Here is a 25544-nt window from a genome sequence, read left to right as displayed (position 1 = left end):
TGACCACTTATCATAACCCGCGTGCCCTAATACTAATTTCATAACCTCAAACAGGGTGTTAGCAATATTAACCTTTCACGGTCATCTCATCAGTAGAGGTTACAAACACGATCAACCTCATTACACTATGCATCAATATCATTAAAAACGGGATTAAAATTTGAAATGGAATAATGGATGGATCATACCTCAGTTATTACGCGTAGAAGTTGAGGGTAGATTGCCATCGGGCGTAGAAACCATGCACGCTGCAGATGAATGTACCTCCGGTTCAAAACTCTTCTAAGGACCTTCCGGGCCCCAGAAGTGGACGATCTTCATTGTCGCTTGATTTTTACACGGTGATTCGTTTCCCTCTTGCGGAGGAACAAAGTAGCCGGCATGTATTTGCCGAATCGTTAATTGGCGCGATTATGCATCATAACTTTCTTTATTAATCCCACTTCTGAGATGAAACAGTGGGGTTAAATAAAAAGAGCAAATCAGTATAATCGCACTAATTTATTTTATCACTTCACTCAACACACTAATAATTACTCTCATATATTTGTTACTACTACACTTATTTACTTATTACACATTTATTACACACTTATTACACTTATTTACAGAGACCGGCAGTATTTCAGCTTATAATGCGTACGATACAATAATAATCCTAAAAATGAGCTCGCAGGGCTTTATATGGCGTTATCCCCACCGAAGGCATTCGGCAGTTGTTGCTGAGTGGCGTTCGGCTGTCAATGGCGCTGGCGTTGGCGTTCAATGGCCGCTAGGCTATGATTGGCCGGCGTTTGGCTCGGCTTGACTCGGATAGTCTGGTTGGCGTTGGCGCGTTGCGATTGGCTGAGGCGGTGTGGCGTTACACAATATTGATAACTTCCAAATCGTCCCAAGTCTAATCTTGTCTATGAATCAATTGTATAGCACAGCTATTGCGACAAGCCAGAAGCCAGAATTACCGCTGCCCATGACCATTTGCAGCACCAGAGGAATCGCCAATGCGTTGCCGGCCTTTCAGGAATTTGTTGGTCCGCCCCGTGAATATCCCCGTGTTATAATCTAGTGGGAACACTGTGAATGGAACATTACACACTTTGCATGTGCGTAACTAAAAATTAAAAACCATGGTCAATCTTCCAACCTCAACTAATTATGCTGGGAATTGAACTGGAAGCCTACCACTGTGCCAGGGAGGTTGACTGAGGAGTAAAAGAAAACAGCTGATAAAATGCAGACAAGTATTCCTAAATACCATATTTGTCCTTCGTTTTTGAGAAGCCGCCACATGATCCTTGAAATAACGTTAGCTTGTCATATGGTTCTACTTTGAATCGATAATAACGCATTTTACACTCTAGTGCCATAATTTCAAAATTTATTTTAGGCTAGCAATTTATTGAATGACCATATGATTTAACTTTTGAATCGTGTTGTTTATCTGTGTGGGTAAATACCGGCTTTGTATTTCATGTTATTGAAAAATGTACTTTATTAGAGATGAAATAAAATTGCATTTTGAGCAAAATAGTGGGGGTGGTGGTATATGTATGTGTGGAAACAGGATTCGCTTCCCATATGATTTTTGTATGACATTCCTTTTGTTGGCCTTGTGATCGAATTTTGAATTTTATGTTTTTGAGATACAGTGCAATTTTGTCTGTACGTGTATCGATAATCGATCTAGTTAGGTTGTAGGGTCAGACGAGTTGGCCTGCGTCTGGGCATGTTTGGTGTTTGGAGTAAAAAATTTAAAAAAATACCATTTTCGAACCAACTTCGGAATGGAAAGTTGAATAATGTACATTTCTATATTTTTTTTTTGTAAAAAAAGAACACCAATTTTTGGCACTGATCGTTGTTTGTTTTTGATAATTTGTCTGTAAACACATAAATCCAACATAACATAAATTGAAAGATCTAAAAGTAATGCTATCCTTTTCATCATTAAACATTCTGAGAAGGAGAGCACTGATTTCAGTCCTACAAATTAGTTGTGTCCATGAACAAGGTTTTTTCAAAACTGAAGTAGGTACCTAGGCAATGCAATATACAACAGAAATACATATCTTTTGCTTTCCTATTACTGATGCATTTGTAGTTCCTACAGTAAAAAAAAATATTTTTATTACTTACCTAGCTAGAAAACGAATAAATCAAGAAAACTTTAAATAATGGTTATATTATAGAGGTATATAATATAAATAGCTGTAGGTTTTTGTTCAAATTGGAACAGTTATCATGGTAAATTATTGTAAATAGAATCTTTGAAAAGAGTAACTGTTGAGTTTCTTGCTGGCTCTTCTCAGTAGGAAAGACATTCAGAACCAGTGGTGGATAGATGCATTTGATGGTTAAAAAGTACATGTAAAGGTTTATTTGAATAAAAACATTTTATCCATGAAATCTGTGAAAAAATCACAGTTTTAAAATGGTTCGTTCAAATTTGCGACATTGCTGGGGATGCCTTTTGGAAAAGGATCAGTAGGTACTTGGTAGTCTTATGTAGACACTTAGATCTACAAATAATCAAATTTAAATTGGAAATTATTTTACTTAGAAAAAGCTGTTGAATGACAAGATTGCATAGAATTGGAGTCTTTGACTTGATTTAGTAACCCAAAAGGTAGTGTAATTTTACATTGCTTGTATTGTTTTTTTAAAGAGAGCAACTGCCGAGTTTCTTGTCAGCTCTTTTCAGTAAAATCCGTTTTCCGAACTGGTGGTAGAGTCTTAACCTTGAGATATTAAAAGTGGCACAGGCTTTCCTACTATTGCAAGTAAATTTATTTCAGTTAAGAAAAAGTTTCAAAAAAATTTAAAATTCAAAATATTTTTATTCAATTAGACTTTTACAAGTACTTTTGAATCATCAAGAGCATCTACCACTGGTTCGGAATGCCTTTCCTACCAAGAAGAACTAGCAAGAAATCTCTCTTTTCAAATATTATTGTATATTATATTGTACTTATATCAAATCTTATATGTACAATATAATATACAATATTTTATTTCATTTTAGTTTACATAAAAATCCTTTTAAAAAACAAGCAACGGCTACTTTTACAAGTTACAAACTAGTCACTCAAAAATTACTTACTAATTTCTACCAATTTGGTAGTTATTCCTTATACGTGTCTCCCAAAAATGACAGGATGGCGGGAAGAAAGCGCCGGGAACGCTTTTCGAAAGAGGGCGTTTCAGTCGACGCTCGACCGCGAAGTTAGTCGGACGTTCTTCTCCAGCGTTTCAACCTTGTAATGTTTTGTAAAAACTGATTATTACTCATTACAATGGACTTGTATTAATTATATTTAAGTGGTGTGAAAGAACTTTGTGCCAAAATGTGGGGGGAGAGCAGTAAAAACTGTGAGATTAACTGTCAGTGCTCTGGGTATGTCACTTTTTATCAAAACTTTTTTTTTAACAGCATTTTTTTATTGAAAATATTACAATAAAACTTTAAGCTAGCCTTATCTAATTACTATACAAATGATGCCCGCGTGGAATGGTGCCGAGGATACTGGCTGCATTTCCACGCTGGACAGCTAGGTTGATCCGTTGCGCAAAAAATGAGCCAAAACTTTATTGAAACTTTTGATTTTGAATAAAAATATTAAAGGACCTTGTTATTTTACTTATTTTTCAGCATTTCAACTACACATTATTGGAATTAGAGTATTTTCGATCAAACTAAATTAATATATGTACCTAAAATTTCGAAAAAAACTTTTGTTTTTGAAGTTGTGTCAACCGATAACGGCCGAAACTCGAAAGTCTTTAGGTTAATTTTCATTGAAAACTAATGGAATATAATTTTTAGCTTATGCAATTAGTATATTGATTGATAGTGTCTATAAATTGCGAAAAAACGATAATATTATAACCAAACGTACTTCTAACATGGTCGTACTGCTACTTTTAGCTTGCAATTTACAGGTTTTTGCAGTGTTATGAGCTTTTTAAAAGCTTCTTTATATTATAAAGCATAATATCTAATACCTATATTGTTACCAACCCTTTGACGGCCCACTACTGAGAACGGGTGGCCTTTCAAAATGAGAAGGGTTTAGGCCATAGACCACCAGCTGGTTAAATGTGGATTGAGAGATTAGTGCGGATAGTAAAACCTAGGTAGGTAGGTTAGTTTTCAGTAATTTTGTAATCTTTGTAAGGATGTATATTTATTTACCTTTGCTTCTTATTATTAAAAAAAATTAAGCTGTTGTTTGTGGTGTTTACTTTTTTTTTAATAAACCTGCTTTACTACCTTACTTTGTCTAAGGTTTTTTCATGTGTTTTTTTTACTGGTTCTACTATACATATCATACAGTGGTAATCAGCTCAGTAACTATGTAGGTACTGTAGACATTTTCATTCTGGTATGGTGGGAGGCTTCGGCCGTGGCTAGTCACCATCCTACCGGCAAAGCCGTGCCGCCATCGCCAAGCGATTTAGCACTCCACTATGATGCCAAAACCAAAGGAGTATGGGTTTAATGAAAATTGCCATACACCTTCCAGGTTAGCCTGCTTCCATCACTTACCACCAGGTGAGATTACAGTCAAGGGCTAGCAAAATAAAGTAAACCTTTTCTCATATTAGATTAGACAGCTTTAACTTTTTGGAGTTATATGAATTTTGAGCGATTAAATATGATTAAATATCATTTGCTTTAACTTTGAAGGAAAATATTGTGAGGTAGAGTTCTCCATAACGATCATAAGTGGCGCAGACTAAAATTTCAATTTCATTGATGAAAGTGACAATGGTTCCAATTTCACAATATAGAACAGGTAGTATGGAGAAAATAGAGAGATTACTTTTAAAGATTTTCTAAAAATATAATCAAAAGCAAATGTATAGTGTTGCGCCTACATTAGTTAACGTCAATGCCCGACAACGCCATAATCAACGCGATAAATTGAGTTGCTACACTTGAATGCCAATGGAATTGGGGTTGAAATCGTCTAACCCTAAACGGCATCGAGAATGCTGTTTGGCGTTGGCTACATCTACGTTTAACGGGAAACGCCGTTTAACATCGCGTTGGCCATTAATGTGGCCGCACAAGAAACCATATTGATGGTTTTTTGTGTCTAAGTAGTTCTAAGTTACATAATATGTGCTTAGTAGATTAGGGGTTTCTGTCTTTAAGTAATAATAAAAGTTTTTTGTTTGTACTATATAGTAAGGACTTAAGTTTTTAATTAAGTTTTAAGTAAAGTTTTAAGTTTTGAATCATTATTTCTTTCTTTTCTTGTTTGGTGGTTTTTTGTAGTGCCAGACCAGCACAATGCACTTCGCCAGTGTCGAGTAGCTTGAAGGAGGAACATAGGGTCAGTAAAAAAAAAATGAATGCTTCTAGATTCCGACATAGCAGTGTTAATCCTAAAGCTTAGTTCCAGTTCAATAAAAATTCTAAGATCTTAGAAAAGTAGCATAGACAAGTTTTTTCTATAATTTTTTTTTTTGAATGAATTACCATAAAACATTTTTAATTTTTATCTACAGACCTCGCCTATGTTATCGGATAATGGCTGATTTATGTTTATATTTCCCTCTCATCTCGACATACGTTTCACGCCTGTGTTAGAGAGGGATAGACGATCAATTGGTTGGTTATGTTTATATTGCCATCTCGTTTTATCATGGACATTTAGCACTTGTAAGAGTGAGAGGGATGATCAATTGCGGAGTAAGGAAGTTCTTGAATGATGTCACGCCTTGAATTTGTGCACGTTTTTGATAATTTTTTTAGTACATGTCGGAATGTATGCATTAGAAATGGATATATGTAATTACTAGCTGACGCCCGCGGCTTCGCCCGCGTGGATTTAGGTTTTTCGAAATCCCGTAGGAACTCTTTGATTTTCCGGGATAAATGTAGCCTATGTGCTAATCCAGGATATTACCTATCTCCATTCCCAGCCAAATCCGTTCAGTAGTTATTGCGTGAAAGAGTAACAAACATACTTACACATACACACACACACACACACACATACATACAGACATTCGCCTTTATAATATTAGTGTGATAGTGTGATACTAGTGGTGATAGTATAGTGGTAAATATAAATGGTCATACTTAAAACTAAAGCTACGAGAGTTCCAAACGCGCCCAAGTCTGAGAAGAGCCCGCAACAAACTTAGCCGGGTATAAACGTACTTTATCTTACTCAATGGTAGGCAATGACCTTTTGCCTGTATGGAGTGTAGCCGATAGCTCTTTATCAAAAACAAAAGTACCGATTTAAATTAATTACTATTGCGAACTTTTTAACTGGGTTACTGAGATAAAATCAAGTAACTAAGTATAATATTATTAACAATGTTTTCATTCACAATGTTTTAACCTAGTATTTGTTATTACACTAATATTATAAAGGAGAAAGTTTGTATGTGTGTGTGTGTGTGTGTGTGTGTGTGTGTGTGTGTGTGTGTGTGTGTATGTTTGTTACTCCTTCACGCAAAAACTACTGGACGGATTGGGCTGAAATTTAGAATGGAGATAGATTATACCCTGGATTAGCACATAGGCTACTTTTTATCCCGGAAAATCAAAGAGTTCCGACGGGAATTTTAAAAAACCTACATCCACGCGAACGAAGTCGCGGGTATCAGCTAGTCTTTATTAATTCTAACCGACTTCCAAATAAAATCGGTCAAGTGCGATTCGGACTCGCACACTAAGGGTTCCGTTATTCCCAGTGGCGTGCAAGCCATAGAAGCGTAAAAACACTGCTTTCCCTAGCTGAAATAGCTTAGTGCTCGTTTTTGGTTATGACTTGCCTGGTTAAATAGCTACTCGCCTAACTAATGCTAACTCTGGCTTCAAACACTGTGCACCACTGGTTATTCTGTACCATCAAACAAGTTACAAGCACATAACTCCTGTAGTGAATACAGAAGTCCATGATATAGGTACTCGTATAATCAGCTGAAAAAGGCAAGTCTATGGTACAACATACAGCATGCAACATGCACCAGCCGCCCTCCCACTGCTAAGCATGCAGGAAAAGCCAGCCACCACGTAACACCACATAAATCCACCAAAACACACTCGACGCACGTTTCGCTCTGACACCGGAGCATCCTCAGGAGATATAGACCTTACAATCCATACTAATATTATAAACTAGCGACCCGCCCCGGCTTCGCACGGGTGTTCCGGGATAAAATATAGCCTATACGGATTCGGAAGAATCCCTCTAAGTAATGGTAAAAGAAATTTTGAAATCGGTCCAGTAGTTTTTGAGCCTATTCAATACAAACATACAAAAATACAAAGGTATTTATAATATTAGTATAGATGTGACAGTGTGTCTGTCTGTCTGACTGCTACGTTTTCACGGCTCAACCGCTGAACCGATTTTGATGAAGCATAGAGTTAGCTTATACATCCCGGGGACGGACATATGCTACTTTTTATCCCGGAAAATAAAGAGTTCCTACGGCACTCTTAAGAATCTGTCCGTTGAACCGATTTATATGAAATTTGGTACAGAGGTAGCTTACGTCCCGGGAATTAATTTCGGCAACTTTTTATCCCGGAAAAGCAAAGAGTTCCCACGGGATTTTTAAATAAACCTAAATCCACGCGGACGGCGTCGCGTGCATCATCTAGTGCACAATAATTGCAAAGTCACTTGCAAAACACTTATAGCAAATTAAGCTTTTGATTCTTTGCACGTAACTCCGAAAAGTTGTCGGAAGAGGTGCGTGCCCGGGATCGAACCCCTGACCTCCGATTAGGAGGCGAATATCCTTACCACGAGGCTCTCACAGCTACGTCACAGCACCTATAATATAGATGTATGTGATATGTATATTTTATGATGTACTAAAATGTAAAAAGCTTACGTCACTTGACCTCGAGTATCCTGTTCCTAGCGAGAATACTAAACAGGAAATAACTACAACAGGGAATAATAATACCTACATTCATTAAATCCTACCAATATTATAAACGCGAAAGTTTGTATGTGTGGATGTTTGTTACCCTTTCACGCAAAAACTACTGGACGGATTTCGCTGAAACTTGGAATGGAGATAGATTATTCCCTGGATTAACACATAAGTAGGCTACTTTTTATATCGGAAAATCAATGAGTTCCCAGGGGATTTTTAAAAACCTACATCCACGGGAACGAAGTCGCGGGCATCAACTTATAAGGTATATAAAAGGACTGTTGACTGACTGGCTGGCTCAAACTACAGGACGGATCGGGCTGTTGACATGCAGTAGCTATTATGACGTAGGCACTAGGCATCCGCTAAGAAAGGGTTTTTCAAAATTCAACATCTATAACTGTGCCATTAGGCCATTAGCCTCCACTGTCTGTCCGTTAGTCTGTCTGTCAGCGGGCTGTATCTCGTGAAACGCAATAAGTACCTAGGTCCTAGACAGTTGTAATTGTGTAGTAAACCCACGACAAAATATACTTAATAAAAATTTATAAATGGCTGCCATGAAAATTAATAAGTGACATTTTTTGTACAAACGGAACCCTTTATTTACGAATCCGACTTGCACTTGACCGATTTTTTTATTCAATACGAGACAGATTGTTTCTCAGTCGGTTAAAAATAGAGTAAAAATTACAAAAAAAAAAAGTTTTAGTATCCTGTGGTCTACAAAACCTTACAATGGGCCCCTATGATTCTAAAGTAATATAAAACTAAAAAAAATCTCATCATGAGTTTTACAGAGGAAAATAGCACTTATTGCTGACATCATAAGGTTGATATTTGATTGTGTTATTATGCTATATAAATTGCCGTGGTTTTTTTTATTTCTTTAGTATTTAGGTTTATGGCACTTGTCAGTTGTCCCACCGCTGATGGTTAGCGAGAAACGAGTGGGCTAGAAACTATAAGCGAGTTGGCGAGCTCTGGGAAGCGAGTGTGTAGTTAAGACAGTTTTGTCGCTAGGCTATGAGGTAGAGCGCACTTTGACTTTGCTCAGACATAAGACATTGTTAAAACGAGACAACGTTATACCACTGACATAAATCTGTCTCGTTTTTTATTAGGGTTCCGTACCTCAAAAGGAAAAACGGAACCCTTATAAGGATCACTTCGTTGTCTGTCTGTCTGTCTGTCTGTCTGTCCGTCCGTCCGTCCATCGTGTCTGTGAAGAAAACCTATAGGGTACTTCCCGTTGATCTAGAATCATGAAAGGCAGGTAGGTAGGTCTTATAGCAAAAGTACAGGAATAAATCTGAAAACCGCGAATTTGTGGTCAAATTAAAAAAATCATCAAAAAATCATTTAAAAAAATATTAAAATGTGTTCCAATTTTCAAAGTAAGATAACTATACCACGTGGGGTATCATATGAAAGGACTTTACACATTCTAAAACAGATTTTTATTTATTTTTATGTACAATAGTTTTTGATCTATAGTGCAAAATGTTGGAAAAATACCCGAGTATGGAACCCTCAGTGCGCGAGTCTGACTCGCACTTGGCCGGTTTTTCTTATAATCTTAATTTAGATAATCCTTTACGTATAGTATTTAATAGGATATTTCCTCGAGTCTAGAAGTCGTTGCCCCTTAGTACATTAATACAGAAATCAAAATTCTACTAGGACATAATAAAGCTAAGTATCATTTATTAAGACCTAAAGGTCAGTGTTGCGGGCGGTGACCACCCGTTATCGTTAATCGTTAATTTTGTCTGTGGTACAAGTTATATGAAAATGGCGGCTTTCGATAACACTCTGTGTTTTAACTTTCAACTAATAATATTTTTTTTAAAAGTTTAAAAACACGACTGCGCTGCAAAAACGAACTAAAAAGTAAAAAAAAAAAAATTGGTTGTCTGTAAAGTCGGTTTACTGATGATAGTTGAACGTGACAACAAAGGCCGATTGTGCTTCTTTGTCGCTCGTTCCGCGCTCTCGCTTGCACTTCAAGCCTTACATGGAACGCCTCAGAGCGAGGTAACGCCGCATGAGTCATGTTTTTTCGTGCGTGCAGCCGGCTCTATCGAATTATAAGACGTTGTCACGTCAAAAACACATTTGAAAATGGCGCCATACAGACGGCAGTTTTTTTTTAAATATTTTAGCCAGTGTCACTTGGAATGATGTAAGGATTCTAGATACCCCATACATCCAACATCCAACATGCCCGCGACTTCGTCCGCGTGGATTTAGGTGTTTCGAAATTTCGTGGGAAATCTTATTTTCCAGGATAAAAAGTAGCCTATGCGCTATTCCAGGATATTATCATCGCCATTGCTTTCAGCCAAATCCGTCTATATAATAGTTTTTGCGTGAAAGAGTAACAAACATACAAACACACAAACTTTCGCCTTTATAATATTAGTGTGAATTGTGATGTGAAGTGTGATAGATAAGTGATAAGCGGAAGCGGGTAATGAATATTGAATATTCAATACCCGCTTCCTCTTATCACTAAGGCCCTGGCTAGGAGCGGGGCGAGCACCGTGACGTGCCGTTAACGTCCTGCAACGTACTTTAACGGGATGGCATATGCTGACAGTAACGATATCTGTCCCTCCCTCGAGGAGGGGAGCGACATCAGCACGGAGGATGAACGCGCGAGTACTATAGAGGAAGTGGGAAACAGGAGACACCACGATCGGCGACGGGAATCCACTGTGTTTGTGCCGTCTGCCCCAGAAAGGGGAGAGTGACCGCGATAGGGACAAGGGGATGAAAGAGAAAATAATTTGTAGGGAGTCAAGAAGGCGCCCCGGGAAAGAAGTACCGAACGGGCGCCCTCCCGCGTTTTGGCGCATATAACCGCGAGGTTGGTGGGGCCATGGGTGGATGGCGGGTTGTCCCTCACTGCTCTATCCTGATGGTGTATCATGCTTCCATCATCATTTCAGCCTTCGGATGTAAACTGTTGGGATCACAGTACTCCTAAGAACTGGGATGTACAGGATGTTTGGTAATTAGTATATAACTAGATGATGCCCGCGACTCCGTCCGCGTGGGTTTAGATTTATTTAAAAATCCCGTGGGAACTCTTTGATTTTTCGGGATAAAAAGTAGCCTATGTGCTAATCCAGGGTATAATCTATCTACATTCTAAATTTCAGCCAAATCCGTCCAGTAGTTTTTGCGTGAAGGAGTAACAAACATACATACACACACACACACACATACAAACTTTCGCCTTTATAATATTAGTGTGATGACGACACGTACCCATGCTACTTTGATCTGATAAACACAATGCTGAAGTATAATGACGAAATAAAATTATAAAAATTTCCATAAGTACAAAATTAAAAAAAAAAAATTATGTCAAAGTTTTCATGACCCTAACGTGCCCTAACTCACTGAGATCGTTGGCCATCTTTAGATAGGCCGAGGCCAGCGATCTCAGTGAGTTAGAGCACATTAGGGCCATGAAAACTTGGTCATAAAAAAAAAATTGTATGGAAATTTTTATAATTTTATTTCGTCATTTTACTTCCGCATTGTATTTATCAGATCAAAGTAGCATGGGTACGTGTCGTCATTATATACTAATTACCAAACACCCTGTATAACAACTGCCACGGTGTCTACTGCGGACATGCGGACGGAATAGAGGATTGTTGCGTAGTCTATGCAGACGAAGTCGCGGGCCTAAGCTAGTCCATACTATTACTATAAATACGAAAGTGTGTCTGTCTGTGTCCCAGCAGCTTAACCAATTTTGATGAAAGGTACAGAGTTAGCTTAAATACCGGGGATGGACAAAGGCTACTAAGGAAAATCAAAAAGTTCCCACGGGATTTCTAAAACCTAATCCACGCGGACGAAATCGCGGCCATAAGCTAGTAGTCTTTAATTTACTTCCTACTTTCATAGGGGGGCTAGTAGTCCATAATATACTTCCTAGTAGGTTTCATAGGGTGGCGTTAGCTTGCGCACGCGCATGCCCGATCGATACCAACCCCCACAGTTCGTTAACCCCACCAGATGTGAGCACCCTCCAGGCAATTATACTTATAGTTTATACTAGTTGTTACCATAGAAGCGTGGGGTGACGCCATGACGGCTTTCATATTATGAAGTCTTAGAAAATCTAAATTTTTTAGGGTTCTGTACCTCAAAAGGAAAAAAGAAACCCTTATAGAATAACTTTGGTGTCTGTCGTGTCTGTCAAGGAAGCCTATAGGATACTTCCCGTTGGCCTAGAATTATAAAAGGCAGGCAGGTAGGTCTTATAGCACAAGTAAAGGGAAAAACTCCGAAAACCGTGAATTTGTGGTTACCTCACAAAAAACGGCAAAGTGCGAGTCGGACTCGCGCACCGAAGGTTCCGTACTCGGGTATTTTTTTTCTACATTTTACCACGATAAATCAAAAACTGTTATGCATTAAAATATGTAACTAAAAATCTGTTTTAGAATGTGCAGTTAAAACCCTTTCATATTATGATACCCCACTTAATTTACTTATCTTACTTTGAAAATTGAAAATACTAATTATATTTGTTCATGAACACATTTTAATTTTTTTTGTGATGTTACCACAAATTCAAGGTTTTGGATTTTTCCCTTTACATGAGCTGTAAGACTGTAAGACCTACCTACCTGCCAAATTATATGATTCTAGGTCAACGAGAAGTACCCTGTAGGTTTCTTAACAGTCAGACAGACATCGAATTGATCCTATAAGGGTTCCGTTTTTCCTTTTGGGGTACGGAACCCTAAAAATGTAATCAACTTATCATGCAATCGAGAATGGATCGATACTGAACTACAATAAACATTAATTAGCTCAAAGGAAAATTATTGTTATTACAATAGAAATAAACTTTATTATCGTTTGATATAAAATTCGCGATTCCCGCAGGTGCTATTTCACCCCAATCTAATGGGACGCCATTTTATTTTTTTGGCACCATAGACAATAGTTTATTGTTTTGGAGATAGCGAATATTTATGGTATCGATTTTGAGAGGCTTTCTATAACTTTTATTTGAAAAAAAAATCAATTTGGATTTCATGTTAATAGGTACGAGTACCTAAGTAATTTATTACTGAATTATTTGTTGCTAAAACAAAGTATAAATCAATAGATAAGAGATCTCTAATTTTTATCCTGTTTTCTGGTAAAAGTCAATTTGGATTTCATGATAATAAAAGCATAAAAGCGTTTGAAAAATATTTAAAAAAACTTATGAATTACAAGTGTAAAATATTAAAAATTTATAACACCCCCGACAAGTGAAGGTAACTAGAAAAGAGCTCATAACTCTTAAACGGCTGAACCGATAGTCTTGGATTATAGCTAAGAACACTCTCGATCAAACCGCCTTTCAAACAAAAAAAACTAAATTAAAATCGGTTCATTAGTTTAGGAGGTACGATGCCACAGACATATACACAGATACACACGTCAAACTTATAACACCCCTCTTTTTGGGACGGGGGTTAAAAACCCAAAGCTTATTCAAGAGCTTTTACAAGAGTTCCATGTTTTGCTAAGGAATCCTAAATAGACTAGATAATCTAGACATTAAAAAAATCGGTCAACCGCGAGTCGGACTCGCACACGAAGGGTTCCGTACCATAGTACAAGAAAAACACTTTAATTTTTTTTTAGAGGCCATTTTGAAATATCTGATGCCCGCGACTTCGTCCGCATGGATTAGATTTTTGGAAATCCCATGTGAGGAACTGTTTGGTTTTCCGGGTTAAAAAGTAGCCTAAGGACTCGTCTGTGTTGGTGGCGCTCTGCCTTTTTGGAGTGTTTTTTTTGTTAATACTGACTGGAAAGCGCTCTAAGGGGGTGCAGTGCATGTGTCGGCGAGCGCCGGCACAGACGGGGTCCACACTTGTATAATTTAACTAACTTGTTACAAATAACTACAAACTTGACATTGGCTAATCGTTGTAAAGCCAGACGATAGAGAAAAAAAATAAGTAACATTGGCGCGTCCCATAATCTTTATTGAGTCGGGATTAGCTGCGGTTTCCTGCGGCCTTGGGATAAAATTATTGCTCACTGACGAAGAAACCCGCGGTTTATAGTTCTACAGCTAGTATGCAACCAAAACGCATGATATAATTATTCGTTGAAATAACGCATTAAAATAAATAAATATCTGTTTTAGAATATACAGGTAAAGCCCTTTTATATGATACCCCACTTGGTATAGTTATCCTACTTTGAAAACTGAAACACATTTTAATATTTTTTAAAAATAAATCATAAATTCATGGCTTTCAGATTTATTCCTTTACTTGTGCTATAAGACTTACCTACCTGCCAAACATGGTTCTAGGTCAACGGGAAGTACCCTATAGGTTTTCTTGACAGACACGACGGATGGACGGACAGACAGACGGACGGACAGACAACAAAGTGATCCTATAAGGGTTCCGTTTTTCCTTTTGAGGTACGAATCCCTAAAAACTCCGAACAGTTAGAGCTGCGTACCAGGAATCGAGCCCCTGACCTCCGGAAAAGAAGGCGGACATCCTAACCACTAGGCTATCACCGCTTTTTAGGGTTCCGCACCTCAAAAAGAAAAACGGAACCCCTAGAGTAATATAGATAGAGCTAAGTCTATTTACCATAAGACAATAAGGATTCACTGTAGCGTAACTTAACCGTCTTTAACGGATTGACTCTCACTTTTCTACCTACTATCCTTCACGTCCGGTCACGATTCGTTACACCATCGCCATCGTTTTGCAATGACTATGGTTGTTTTTCATCTTCAACACGTCCACCGCTGGACATAGGTTTCTTGCCTTGACTTTTGCCCACCTATAATGGAGGGTCTTTTTAACACCTTGGGAGTTGAGACCCCAAGGTCTATCGTTTTTAAGGTTCCGTACCTCAAAAGGAAAACGGCACCCTTATAGGATCACTTCGTTGTCTGTCTGTCAAGAAACCTATATAGGGTACTTCCCGTTGACCTAGAATCATGAAATTTGGCAGGTATGAGGTAGGCCTCATAGCACAAGTACAGGAATAAATCTGAAAACCGCGAATTTGTGGTTACATCATTCAAAAAAATATTAAAACGTGTTTCAATTTTTAAAGTAAGATAACTATACCAAGTGGGGTATCATATGAAAGGCCTTTACATATTCATTCTAAAACAGTTTTTGATTCATCGTTTTTTTTTTTTTTTAATTAAAAATATTACAATAAAACTTAAAGCTAGCCTTATCTAATTACTATACAAATCATGCCCGCATGGAATGGTGCCAAGAATACTGGCTGCATTTCCGCGTTGGACAGCCAGGCTGATCCGTTGCGCAAAAAATGAGCCAGCCCTTTGATTTATCGTGCAAAATGTTAGAAAAATACCCGAGTACGGAACCCTCAGTGCGCGAGTCTGACTCGCACTTGGCCGGTTTTTTCGCCTGTCCTGTCCATTGCCACATCAGATTCGCAACCCGTTGGGCTATGTCGGTTACTCTGGTTCTCCTACGGAACTCCTCATGTCTGATTAGATCAACTCCGCACACAGCTCTCTCCATCGCTCGCTGAGTGACTCTGAGCTTTCTTATGAGGCCCATAGTTAAAGGTTGCCTGGTAGAGATTGCTCCAAGCAATAAGGCCGCCTTTGCACACAATTGGTTTTTTTTCTGTTTTCTTCTTACTGTGTTGTTATCCTTTACATGTGTTTTTGTGTGCAATAAAGTGTTTCTATCTATCTATCTATAGTTAGCGACCATGTGTCAAAACGACCTCTCTGGCTGTGGTCTTATTATCTCTGGTCTGTTCTGGTGGTAGTCTTCGGCGTTGGCTAGTTACCACCCCACCGGCAAAGCCGTGCCGCCAAGCGATTTAGCAAACTGGTACGATGCCGTGTAAAAACCTATCAGGGGTGGGTTTATTGAAACTTTCATAACCCTTCCAAGTTAACCCACTTCCATCTTAGACTGCATCACCACTTACCACCAGGTGAGTTTAAATCAAGTTCAGGATGTGAGGTAACGCCGGAACATAAAGATAGAGTGACTCAAAACATTTTTGAGATATGATCTCTCATTTTACAATGTACTGAACAGGTTCCCTCCCGGCCGCTCAAATCACGTCTTTATCGTTAAACGCAGGTTATAAGAGTAAAAAACTCCCGCTCAAGTGCGAGACGGACTTGCGTGACGTTGGGTTCCGTAGAGTTAACTTTACGACCGATTGAAGTTTTTCAAATATTACAAGTGTAAATTAAAAATTTATAACACCCCCGACAAGTGAAGGGTATAGTAACTTGAAAAGAGCTGACAACTTTCAAACAGCTGAACCGATTTTCTTGGATTAAGAACACTCTCGATCAGGCCACCTTTCAAACAAAAAAAAACTATATTAAAATCGGTTCGTTAGTTTAGGAGCTACGATGCCACAGACAGATACACAGATACTCACGTCAAACTTATAACACCCCTCTTATTGGGTCGGGGGTTAAAAATAACGAGCAGACGGGTCACCTGATGTTAAGTGATTACCACCGCCCATTTTTTTATCCCGAAAAATCAAAGAGTTCCTACGAGATTTTCAAAAAACCGTAATAAAACCTAGCAGACATCATTTATATCAAGAACAAGGGTTGCATTCTGTGGTTTAAACTTTTAAGTTCTCTCTTTTTACGTTAGTAAACTTTTACTCTCACTTTTCGTTCACAAAAGGTTCCTTGGACTACGGAACTCTAAAAATCGGACCCGTGACCATAATTCAACGGCCGCCGGACCTCGCGCTCGCTCGTATAGCGCTGTCTCGTTCCCTCGCAATTTACATATTCAAGTTATGTCATAGGACATTCGTAATCAGTCAGGATATGGGTTACTATGGGATTTTCTTGGATTTTTACATATTACTAGAGGATGCCCGCGACTTCGTCCGCGTGGATTTAGATTTTTATAGATCCCGCGGGAACTCTTTGATTTTCCGGGATAAAAAGTAGCCTATGTCCGTCCCCGGGATATAAGCTAACCCTGTACCAAATTTCGTCAGAATCGGTTACACTGTTGCGCCGTGAAAAGGTAGCAGACAGACAGACAGACAGACAGACACACTTTCGCATTTATAATATTAAGTATGGATTATACTTACCTATTTCTTTTTATCATCAACCCATACGGGCTATCATTAAGTACGTGTCTGCTCTCAGAATAAGGACGGTTTTAGACATTAGGCTATTGTCTGCCACGCTGGGCCAAATGCGGATAGGCAGACTTCACACACCTTTGAGAACATGGAGAACTCTCAGGCATGCAGGTTTCCTCACGATGTTTTCCTTCACCGTTGAAGCATGTGATATTTACTCGCTTTTGAATAGGGTCTTGAACTGTAGTAATAAATGATGTGATGTTTTTTTTATTTTTAACATATTTAATTAGGAAGGCGATCAATGACGTCACAAGGCATAAAGAACGATTTTTTTTCAATTTCTTGACATTAAAATACAGTAACTTCTGCGGAAAAATGTTATTATGTTAAAAAATTAAAAAATCTATTTTTTAACACCCGACCCAAAAAGAGGGGTGTTATAAGTTTGATGGGTGTATCTGTGTATCTGTCTGTGGCATCGTAGCTCCTATAGTTTTTTTTTTTGTTTGAAAGGTGGCTTGATCGAGAGAGTTCTTAGCTATAATCCAAGAAAATAGGTTCAGCCGTTTGAAAGTTATCAGCTCTTTTCTAGTAACTGTAACCTTCACTTGTCGGGGATGTTATAAATTTTTAATTTACACTTGTTTTATTTTATAAGTACCTAATGAATTTTAGCCCCATAAACTACCTCTATACAAAACATCACATCATCTTATAAGTACAGTCGAAGACCCTATTCGAAAATGAAACTTCTAAGCTTGCAATAGGCTGCACGACCAGTTACCTTCGCCAAGAAAAAAAAATAGAAACAAACTACGACTCTATGACCGTTGATATTTGAATTTCGAAACGAGAAAAGCGGGACCCGGATTTTCGTAATTCGAACGTGTAAATAGAAAGTTCCAAGTTCAAATTATGGATGTTTCGTAAGATCTCTTAACTTGTGAGATGACGGTGAGATGTTAAACATGTATTGGGATAACGGGAAGATGTTTGAAGAATGTATTGCATTAAATTAGTAACTATCACTGACTTCAAATAGTGCGTGTTGGTACTTGGCAGTGATGACATAAGGATCCGAAACATGGTCGCTAACTATGGACCTCATAAGAAACCTCAGAGTCACTCAGAGGGGGCTATGCTTGGAATTTCTCTAGGTGATCAAATCAGACATGAGGAGTTCCGTAGGAGAACCAGAGTAACCGACATATTTCAACGGGCTCAAAAAAAAAATGGTGACCTCAAGTCGCAGGGAGTTTGTCAGCCTTCCTAGTCTTATAATTGGAGGTCCCGGGTTTAGTTCCCGGCAAGGCATTTTCTAATTTGTCTCTGATCTGGTCTGATGGGAGACTTCGGCCGTGGCTAGGTTCTTTCTTTCTTTTCTTTCTTCTCTCTGGGCTGGTTTCCGCACTTAAACGTTTCCGTCTGTTGTGCGTGCGTTGCCCCTCCCCGCTGAAGTCTTCACTCCAGCCATCCAAGCTCGCTCCAGAAGCCGAGTAGACCGCCCAGGTTGCCGAGGGCTAAAAGTTGCCGTGGCTAGTTACCACCCTAGCGGCAAAGAGTTCCGATAGCTGTCAGTCAGTCATTCTACTGCTCTGACGCGTCACTCCAGCCCTAAATGCAAGATGGCGTAATTTCCGCTACCTAATAGAGATTTTGTACTTAATTCAAGTTACAACGCGTTGGACGCTCAATTGACTATTTCCTACGCCCAACCGCCATTTGCCACTTTGAAATAGCTTCGTGGTTAAGTCAGCCTCTCATTCTGGAGTCCGAGATTCGTGGCGCACCTCTCACTTTTCGGAGTTACTTATATATTTTTTATTTACTTAAAAAAAACAAGAATATTAACTATGCTATTCATGGCTAATACTCCTCTTTCCCCTCCAATTAAGCGTAAAGCTTGTGCCAGGAGTGGGTACGACAATAGTGCAACGGGTGGGGTTTTAACCGCCGACCTTTCGGAATTCAGTCCGCTCCTCAACCGTTGAGCTATCGAGGCTCTAAACTTACTACGAGGATCTAATTTACCAGAAAGTTGTAACAATAAAGACAAAAAGAAAGAAAAAGCGGACAGGGAAGCACTTATCTCTATGAGATCTCTACCAGTGACCCTTGGCAGTGCGAGAGGTTGTAAAGGGAGTAGAATAGGTACAACAAAGACAGACAGTATTCCTGAAAAAGGTTTCTAGATAATATGTTATGTTAAATAGAGACGAGTTATGTAACCATTACATATTACTAGATTTACATCTTGGAATTATGTAATGTTGTTCCCGTTTCTTCCGTTCGAAATTCAAATCTCAACGGCACGCGGCGCGGTGAATGGTATAACCATAGAGTCGAGTTTTGTTTCAATTTTCTTGAGAGGCAAAGGCATCCGGTCGTACAGCTTAATAGAGTAAAGAGTTGCTTTAATTTAGGAATGCGTCATAACTTGAGATGATTTGAAGTCCTAATTAAAGGCTTTATTAAGGAAACACCTGGCTTTAATACTAGCTTTTTTCAGCGACTTTGAGTGTATTTATTTATATAGAAAACTTTATTGCATTCACAAACATAATACATATACAGAAAACATTAGAAGAAACTATAGTAGATGGTGCAAAGGCGGCCTTATTGCTATAGCAATCTTTTACAGGCAAACTTTGGTGTACTTATAGATTTAGTGACAAGCGTGGTGGGTAGATAGATAGATAGAGAGAAGTCTTTATTGCACACAAAACAAGAAAGAAACCACGACAAAACAAGAAAACTAAAAACGATTGCATGCAAAGGCAGCCTTATTGCTTAAAGCAACCTTTGGTGAAAGGAGGACTAGGTGTGTTGGAGGTACTTACGCGCAATAGGTAATTAAATATTTAGGCTTTTAAAAATCCCGTGGGAACTTTCCGATTTTCCGGGTCAAAAATTAGTCTACATGAGTGACATAGGCTAATTTTTGACCCGGAAAATTATCACTTTACTATCCACTTAACTTTATTCATGAAAAAACACATCGATTAGTTGTACCTACAGCTAGCACAAACTAACAAATAAACACTTTTTTGAGTTTATATTGTTAGTGACGTGTTATATACACATATTATGTATAACAAATCTTTTTGTTACTACAGTCCAAGACCCTATTTCCTGCATACTTAGTAGTGGGAGGGCGGGCGGTGCATGTCGCATGCTGCATTTTGTAACATACAGATTTGCCTTTTTCAACGAATTATAGGAAATTAAGCTTTTGGTTCCCTGTGCCTATGTATCATGGACTTCCGCAAAGTAACGCCTGCTTCTATACAACAAATTGGCTGTGACAGACGAACAGACAGACACAGAGCGATCCTATAAGGGTTCCGTTTCTTCATTCGGACGTACGGAACTCTAAGAGCATGGAATACTTATTAGAAATCCTTGTTAAACTAATTAATCCACGACAAATAGCTTCCTAAGTCCATAAACGCTATAGGAAAGTGACCATAAACTATCGGAATCTGGTTCTCATCTAGTCCCCTATAAGCTGATGCCGAGACATAGACAAAGGTTTTTACTTGTGTCCCTAAGGAGAACGGTATTTTAATACATAGGATCTAGGAAAGATATTTAAACGTTATTTTTGTGTATAGATAGGACAAAAGTATTAAGTCAATAAAAAGAGCCATTTGGCTACTTTGTGAGTAAAATATTTCCGCACTAGAATTGGTGTAAATCTGTAATCACCGACATCCATTTTTCGGGAATACATGAAACATTGAGATTTGCATCCCTTAAGCATTTAATGCAATGATAGTCTTTCTGATATGACTCTCCGATTTTATTATTCATTGAAATGAAATACCTAACAGAATCCATATTTAGGTACTATAAATACGAGGTGTACCTGTTTGTCTGTTACCTTTTCACGGACCACTTCCGTCTGAAAACAATTCTAAGAAGAACTCTTAGATGGTTTTTATTCGTTCGCGTTAAGTCGCACATAAAAATCTTTTTTAAAAATCTTTTTTTAATAATTAGCATAATATTACCAAGTTTGAGAAAACTTGGTAAGAAATACTTCCCAATTTGACCGCTCTACACAACCCTTTGAATGACGAAATCTCTACGTTGGATCAATCATACAGCATAGTATGCGTGGGAGAGGCACGCGTTTAGAAAAAGACGGCCGGCGACCGTTGGAGCCTGTTTCCTTCGCTTCTTTTTTTTTTTAAACCATAGAGCAAGTTTTTTTTTCGAAGCACAGATTTTGTTCTATTCCCGCTCGCGTTAGTTTTTTATCTGGAGAATTTATTTGGATTCTTTATTTGAATGTGAGAATTAATTTTGTATGAGCACTTGTACCGACATAGAAATCTGTCCATTCAAAAGACGTTTTAAGGCTTTTTGGATAAGTTTCACCATCGATATCACGATCATCCCGCGCACCGGTTCATTACTGAGTACGAGTCTCCTCTCAGAATGAGAAGGCCACAGTTTAACACGCTGCTGGCCAAATCCAAACTAATATTATAAACGCGAATGTGTCTATCTGTCTGCTAACTTTTCACGTAACCGTTCAATCGTTTTGATGAAAAGTGCAGAGTTAGCTTACATCCCGGGGACGGACATACGGACTTTTTATCCGGGTTCCTTTTAAAAGTTTCGTTTAACCGATTTGTATGAAAAGTACAGAGGTAGCTTTCATTCCGGTAATTGACATCAGGGGCATGAGACGGGTCTGCCCGCGAAGTTCAAATTTAATTTGGTTTTTCGCAATTTGTAAACTAATACGACAAAGTAGGCTTATGGCATTCTATTTGCGACAATAACAGTATCATTTCCATGTGTTTATATAAAAATCTATACTTGATAAGGTCCAAGTTAAGAAATAAGCTCTAGTATCGACTAATTTGTGAGTTACAGTCGATACTAGAGCTAATATCTTAAACTGGACCCTTTCCAGTAAAGATTTAGTTAACAAATTGCAAAAAAATCAAATAAAATTTGAATTTCGCGGGCAGACCCGTCGCTTGCCCCTTAATATCACTTGCTTTAAAGGTGAAGGAAAACAGTGAGGAAACCTGCATGCCTCCATAATGTTCTCAAAGGTGTGTGAAGTCTGCCAATCCGCACTGCGTCAGCGTGGCAGACTATGGCCTAGAATGTAGACCTTTCACAATGTGAGAGGAGACCCTTACTCAGTAGTGAGCCGGCAATGGGTTGATCATGATGTCGATGGTACGAGAGTGGCTTCCATACAACTTTGTCAGTTCTATTAATAGCATCATTAGAGATGTATGGTATCTACTACTCTAGGTTCTGTGGTGTTTTTAGGGTTCCGTAAAAACGGAGCCCTATTAATGTCACTCTGCTGTCTGTCTGTTTGTCTGTCCGTCCGAAAAATGTCACAGGTCTCTAGCTTGTAGACGAAGTAAGTTGCAAACTTGAAATTTTGGTATTTGGTGTAAGACGTTGAACCAAACCCAAATCTTGAATTAAAAATTCAATTAAATTAATTTTCATGGGAGCTCCCATACATGAAAAAGGAGCTAGAATTTTTTTTTTCTTACCCTAGCATGTAGCAGGGGTATCACTGTTTAGACCTCATTGAGTAGAGTACGAATATATTTTTTTAATTCTTTTTTTGTCTTAAAAAATAAGGAACTGGGAGGCCATCAAAGTTGTCAGTCAATTTTAGACCATTTTTGTGACGGGCGCTATCTCAAAATTAAACTACATAGTTAGGAATATGAAACGGTATGTTATGTACCATATACTGTATTTAAACAACAAATACTGAAAACAACAAGTCAAAGTCAAAGTCAAAATCATTTATTCAAAGTAGGTACAATTGTACTCCTTTTGATGGTCGAAATTGTTTGTACGATATAGTGGTGATAATAATTACGTAACTTAAAACTGTTTTTGGGGTTTTCTTCGACGATTTATTGCGATGTTCTAGCTCGCAAAAAATATGATGTTCATAATTATGTACGGAACCGTAAAAGAGCGATGCCCAACTCGCACTTGACCGGTTTTGTAGTCTATGGGAGAGTATGTTGTGTTTTTGTGGCACTAGGGCGTCAACCCGGCGCTGGCCGTTTGTAAACTAGTTTTATCAGGGCAGGATGTCGGTAATAATGCACGGGCGTGTACTGGTGGCTGAACAAGTGCTTTTTTATTTAATATGTGTTTGGTACGTGCCTGCCATCTGTGATTAGGATTACAGCTGATGGGAAGACTAGATAGAATGAAAATGTTTCATAATCTATCACACTAACTAATATAAACAAGTGTAAATTAAAAATTTATAACACCCCCGACAAGTGAAGGCATCTTGACAGCTTGACATAAATTTGTCAATTGACATAATATTAAGAACCTAACGGTTATCCAACCTTCTTTTCTACAAGAAAACTAGAAAAGAGCTGATAACTCTTAAACGGCTGAACCAATTTTTTTGGATTATAGCTAAGAACACTCTCGATCGAGCCACCTTTCAAACAAAAAAAAGTAAATTAAAATCGGTTCATTCGTTTAGGCGCTACGATGCCACAGACAGATACACAGATACACACGTCAAACTTATAACACCCCTCTTTTTGGGTCGGGGGTTAATAATAAAAGCGAAAGTTTGTGTGTGAAATTTTTAGATGTTACTCAGGCTTACAAATTGAATGACTAGTATAATATTACAGTGCAAGTGTGTGGGTGACAGACAGCATGCAAGGCAACTTGTTTACTTATTCTATATGGACTTTTGAAGCCGACTGTATGTGTGTATATGTATGTGTATATGTATGTGTGTATGTTTGTTACTCTTTCACGCAAAAACTACTGGACGGATTTGACTGAAATTTGGAGTGGAGATAGACTATATCCTGGATTAACATATAGGCTACTTTTTATCCCGAAAAATCAAAGAGTTCCCGCGGGATTTTGACAAACCTACTTATTTACGAGTGATAAAGTCAAGCTTGCTTATTACCCTGATAGAAGCTTAGATCTTGTTTTTTTCCTATCACTTCTGTACTCGACTGTACATGCGGGAGTGCGAGTTATCTGTCAGCATGTTTATGTCTGTTTGTCTGCGACACCGCATCCCCCATCTCGAGACAAGTGACTGTTTACATTCTACACTGTATACTCAGTGTAACAGATGTGATATAACAGTTTTGTTAGGGTTCCGTATCTCAAAAGGAAAAACGGAAACCTTATGCGATCATTTTGTTGTCTATCTGTCTGACGGTCTGTCCGTCTGTCGTGTCTGTCAAGAAAACCTATAGGGTACTTCCGGTTGACCTAAAATCATGAAATTTGCTATAGCACAAGTAAAGGAAATTCCTTAAAACCGTGAATTTGTGGTTACATCACAAAAAAAAAAGATCCCGATGAATTGAGAACCTCCTTCGTTTTTGGAAGTCGGTTAAAAATAGTTAAAATGTTTCCATGAACAATTGAAATTAGTATTTTCAATTTTCAAAGTAAGGTAACTATACCAAGTGGAGTATCATATAAAAGGGTGCATTCTAAAACAGATTTATATTAATTATATTTATGCATATAAATTTTTGACATATCGTGAAAAATGCCGAATACCCGAGTACGGAACCCTCGGTGCGCTGACTCGTACTTGGCCGGTTTTTTCTTTAAGATTCAAAGTTATTGATCAATAAATATAATTATTTACGCATAACTCTTCATTTACAAAGTCCATCTGTCCGTCTGTCGATCCCTTAATCAATACCCTGGGAAATATCATCTCAATTCTAATAACAATGATCTAAATCTTACATACACCATCTTGAATTAACCCAAAATAACCTTTATTGCTTATTCCATAAAGGTGTCAGTAGACTGTATGTCTTTAGACCTTCCCCTTAAAATGCGGAAGCGCAAAAAAAATAACAATAGACAAATCAGATGATCTAAATTCGCACGGGAATTCGCGCGCTTTTGTTTGACAGGTCATGACCCCGAGGGCTCCATCTTGTTCGTCTGTTGTCTATGGTTTTCGCGTTCGAATTTCAAATTTATTTTTTGACAGGTTCTCATTATTGTGTTACGTTTTGGGTTCTTTACAGTGTGCAGATTCTCAGATGAAAATGTTATGTTCTCTCCTTGGTGGTGGCCTCTAACTCTTTTTTTTTTAATTTGAAAAGGCAAAGGTAGAGAGAGATTCTTACAGGAGAAATATTATCAGGCCCACCATGCTCTAATGATTATGCAATGAATATCAGAGTTATTTCTCCTGTAAAATAAACCGTAGAATTTAAATTATAGAAATAGAAATGATTTTGATTCAAATAAACTTTTACTATAGGTAATTATATTTTGGAATCGTCGCGTGAATTTGTCATGCATGGTTCGCAAAGGCCACACTACCGACAATAGTAGCAAGAAACTCGGCGGCTGCTAAACCTTTCAACCCCATACATTTTAATACTATGTATATCTAGGAGTATGAGTTCATAATATTATTTGTTACCTTGAAATGACAGTTATATTATGTGTAAACAATAATTTATGTTTTA

The 25544-nt window shown here is 38.1% G+C and overlaps 1 protein-coding gene across 2 annotated transcripts in view; it reads left to right on the top strand.

Annotated features, from left to right (window-relative positions):
* Window positions 1–3217: 3217 nt before the first annotated feature.
* Window positions 3218–25544, top strand: part of LOC123879342 — a 56984-nt gene continuing 34657 nt past the window's right edge. For both annotated transcript variants that reach the window (XM_045926997.1, XM_045926995.1), the window contains exon 1: window positions 3218–3394. In XM_045926997.1, the coding sequence (XP_045782953.1) occupies window positions 3345–3394 (50 nt within the window). In that variant the 5' untranslated portion in view covers window positions 3218–3344. The remainder of the gene's footprint in view (window positions 3395–25544) is intronic.

The sequence above is a fragment of the Maniola jurtina genome, chromosome 28 (genome assembly GCF_905333055.1).
Source record: "Maniola jurtina chromosome 28, ilManJurt1.1, whole genome shotgun sequence".
NCBI lineage: Eukaryota > Metazoa > Arthropoda > Insecta > Lepidoptera > Nymphalidae > Maniola > Maniola jurtina.
This window is presented reverse-complemented; position numbering and strand designations above follow the sequence as displayed.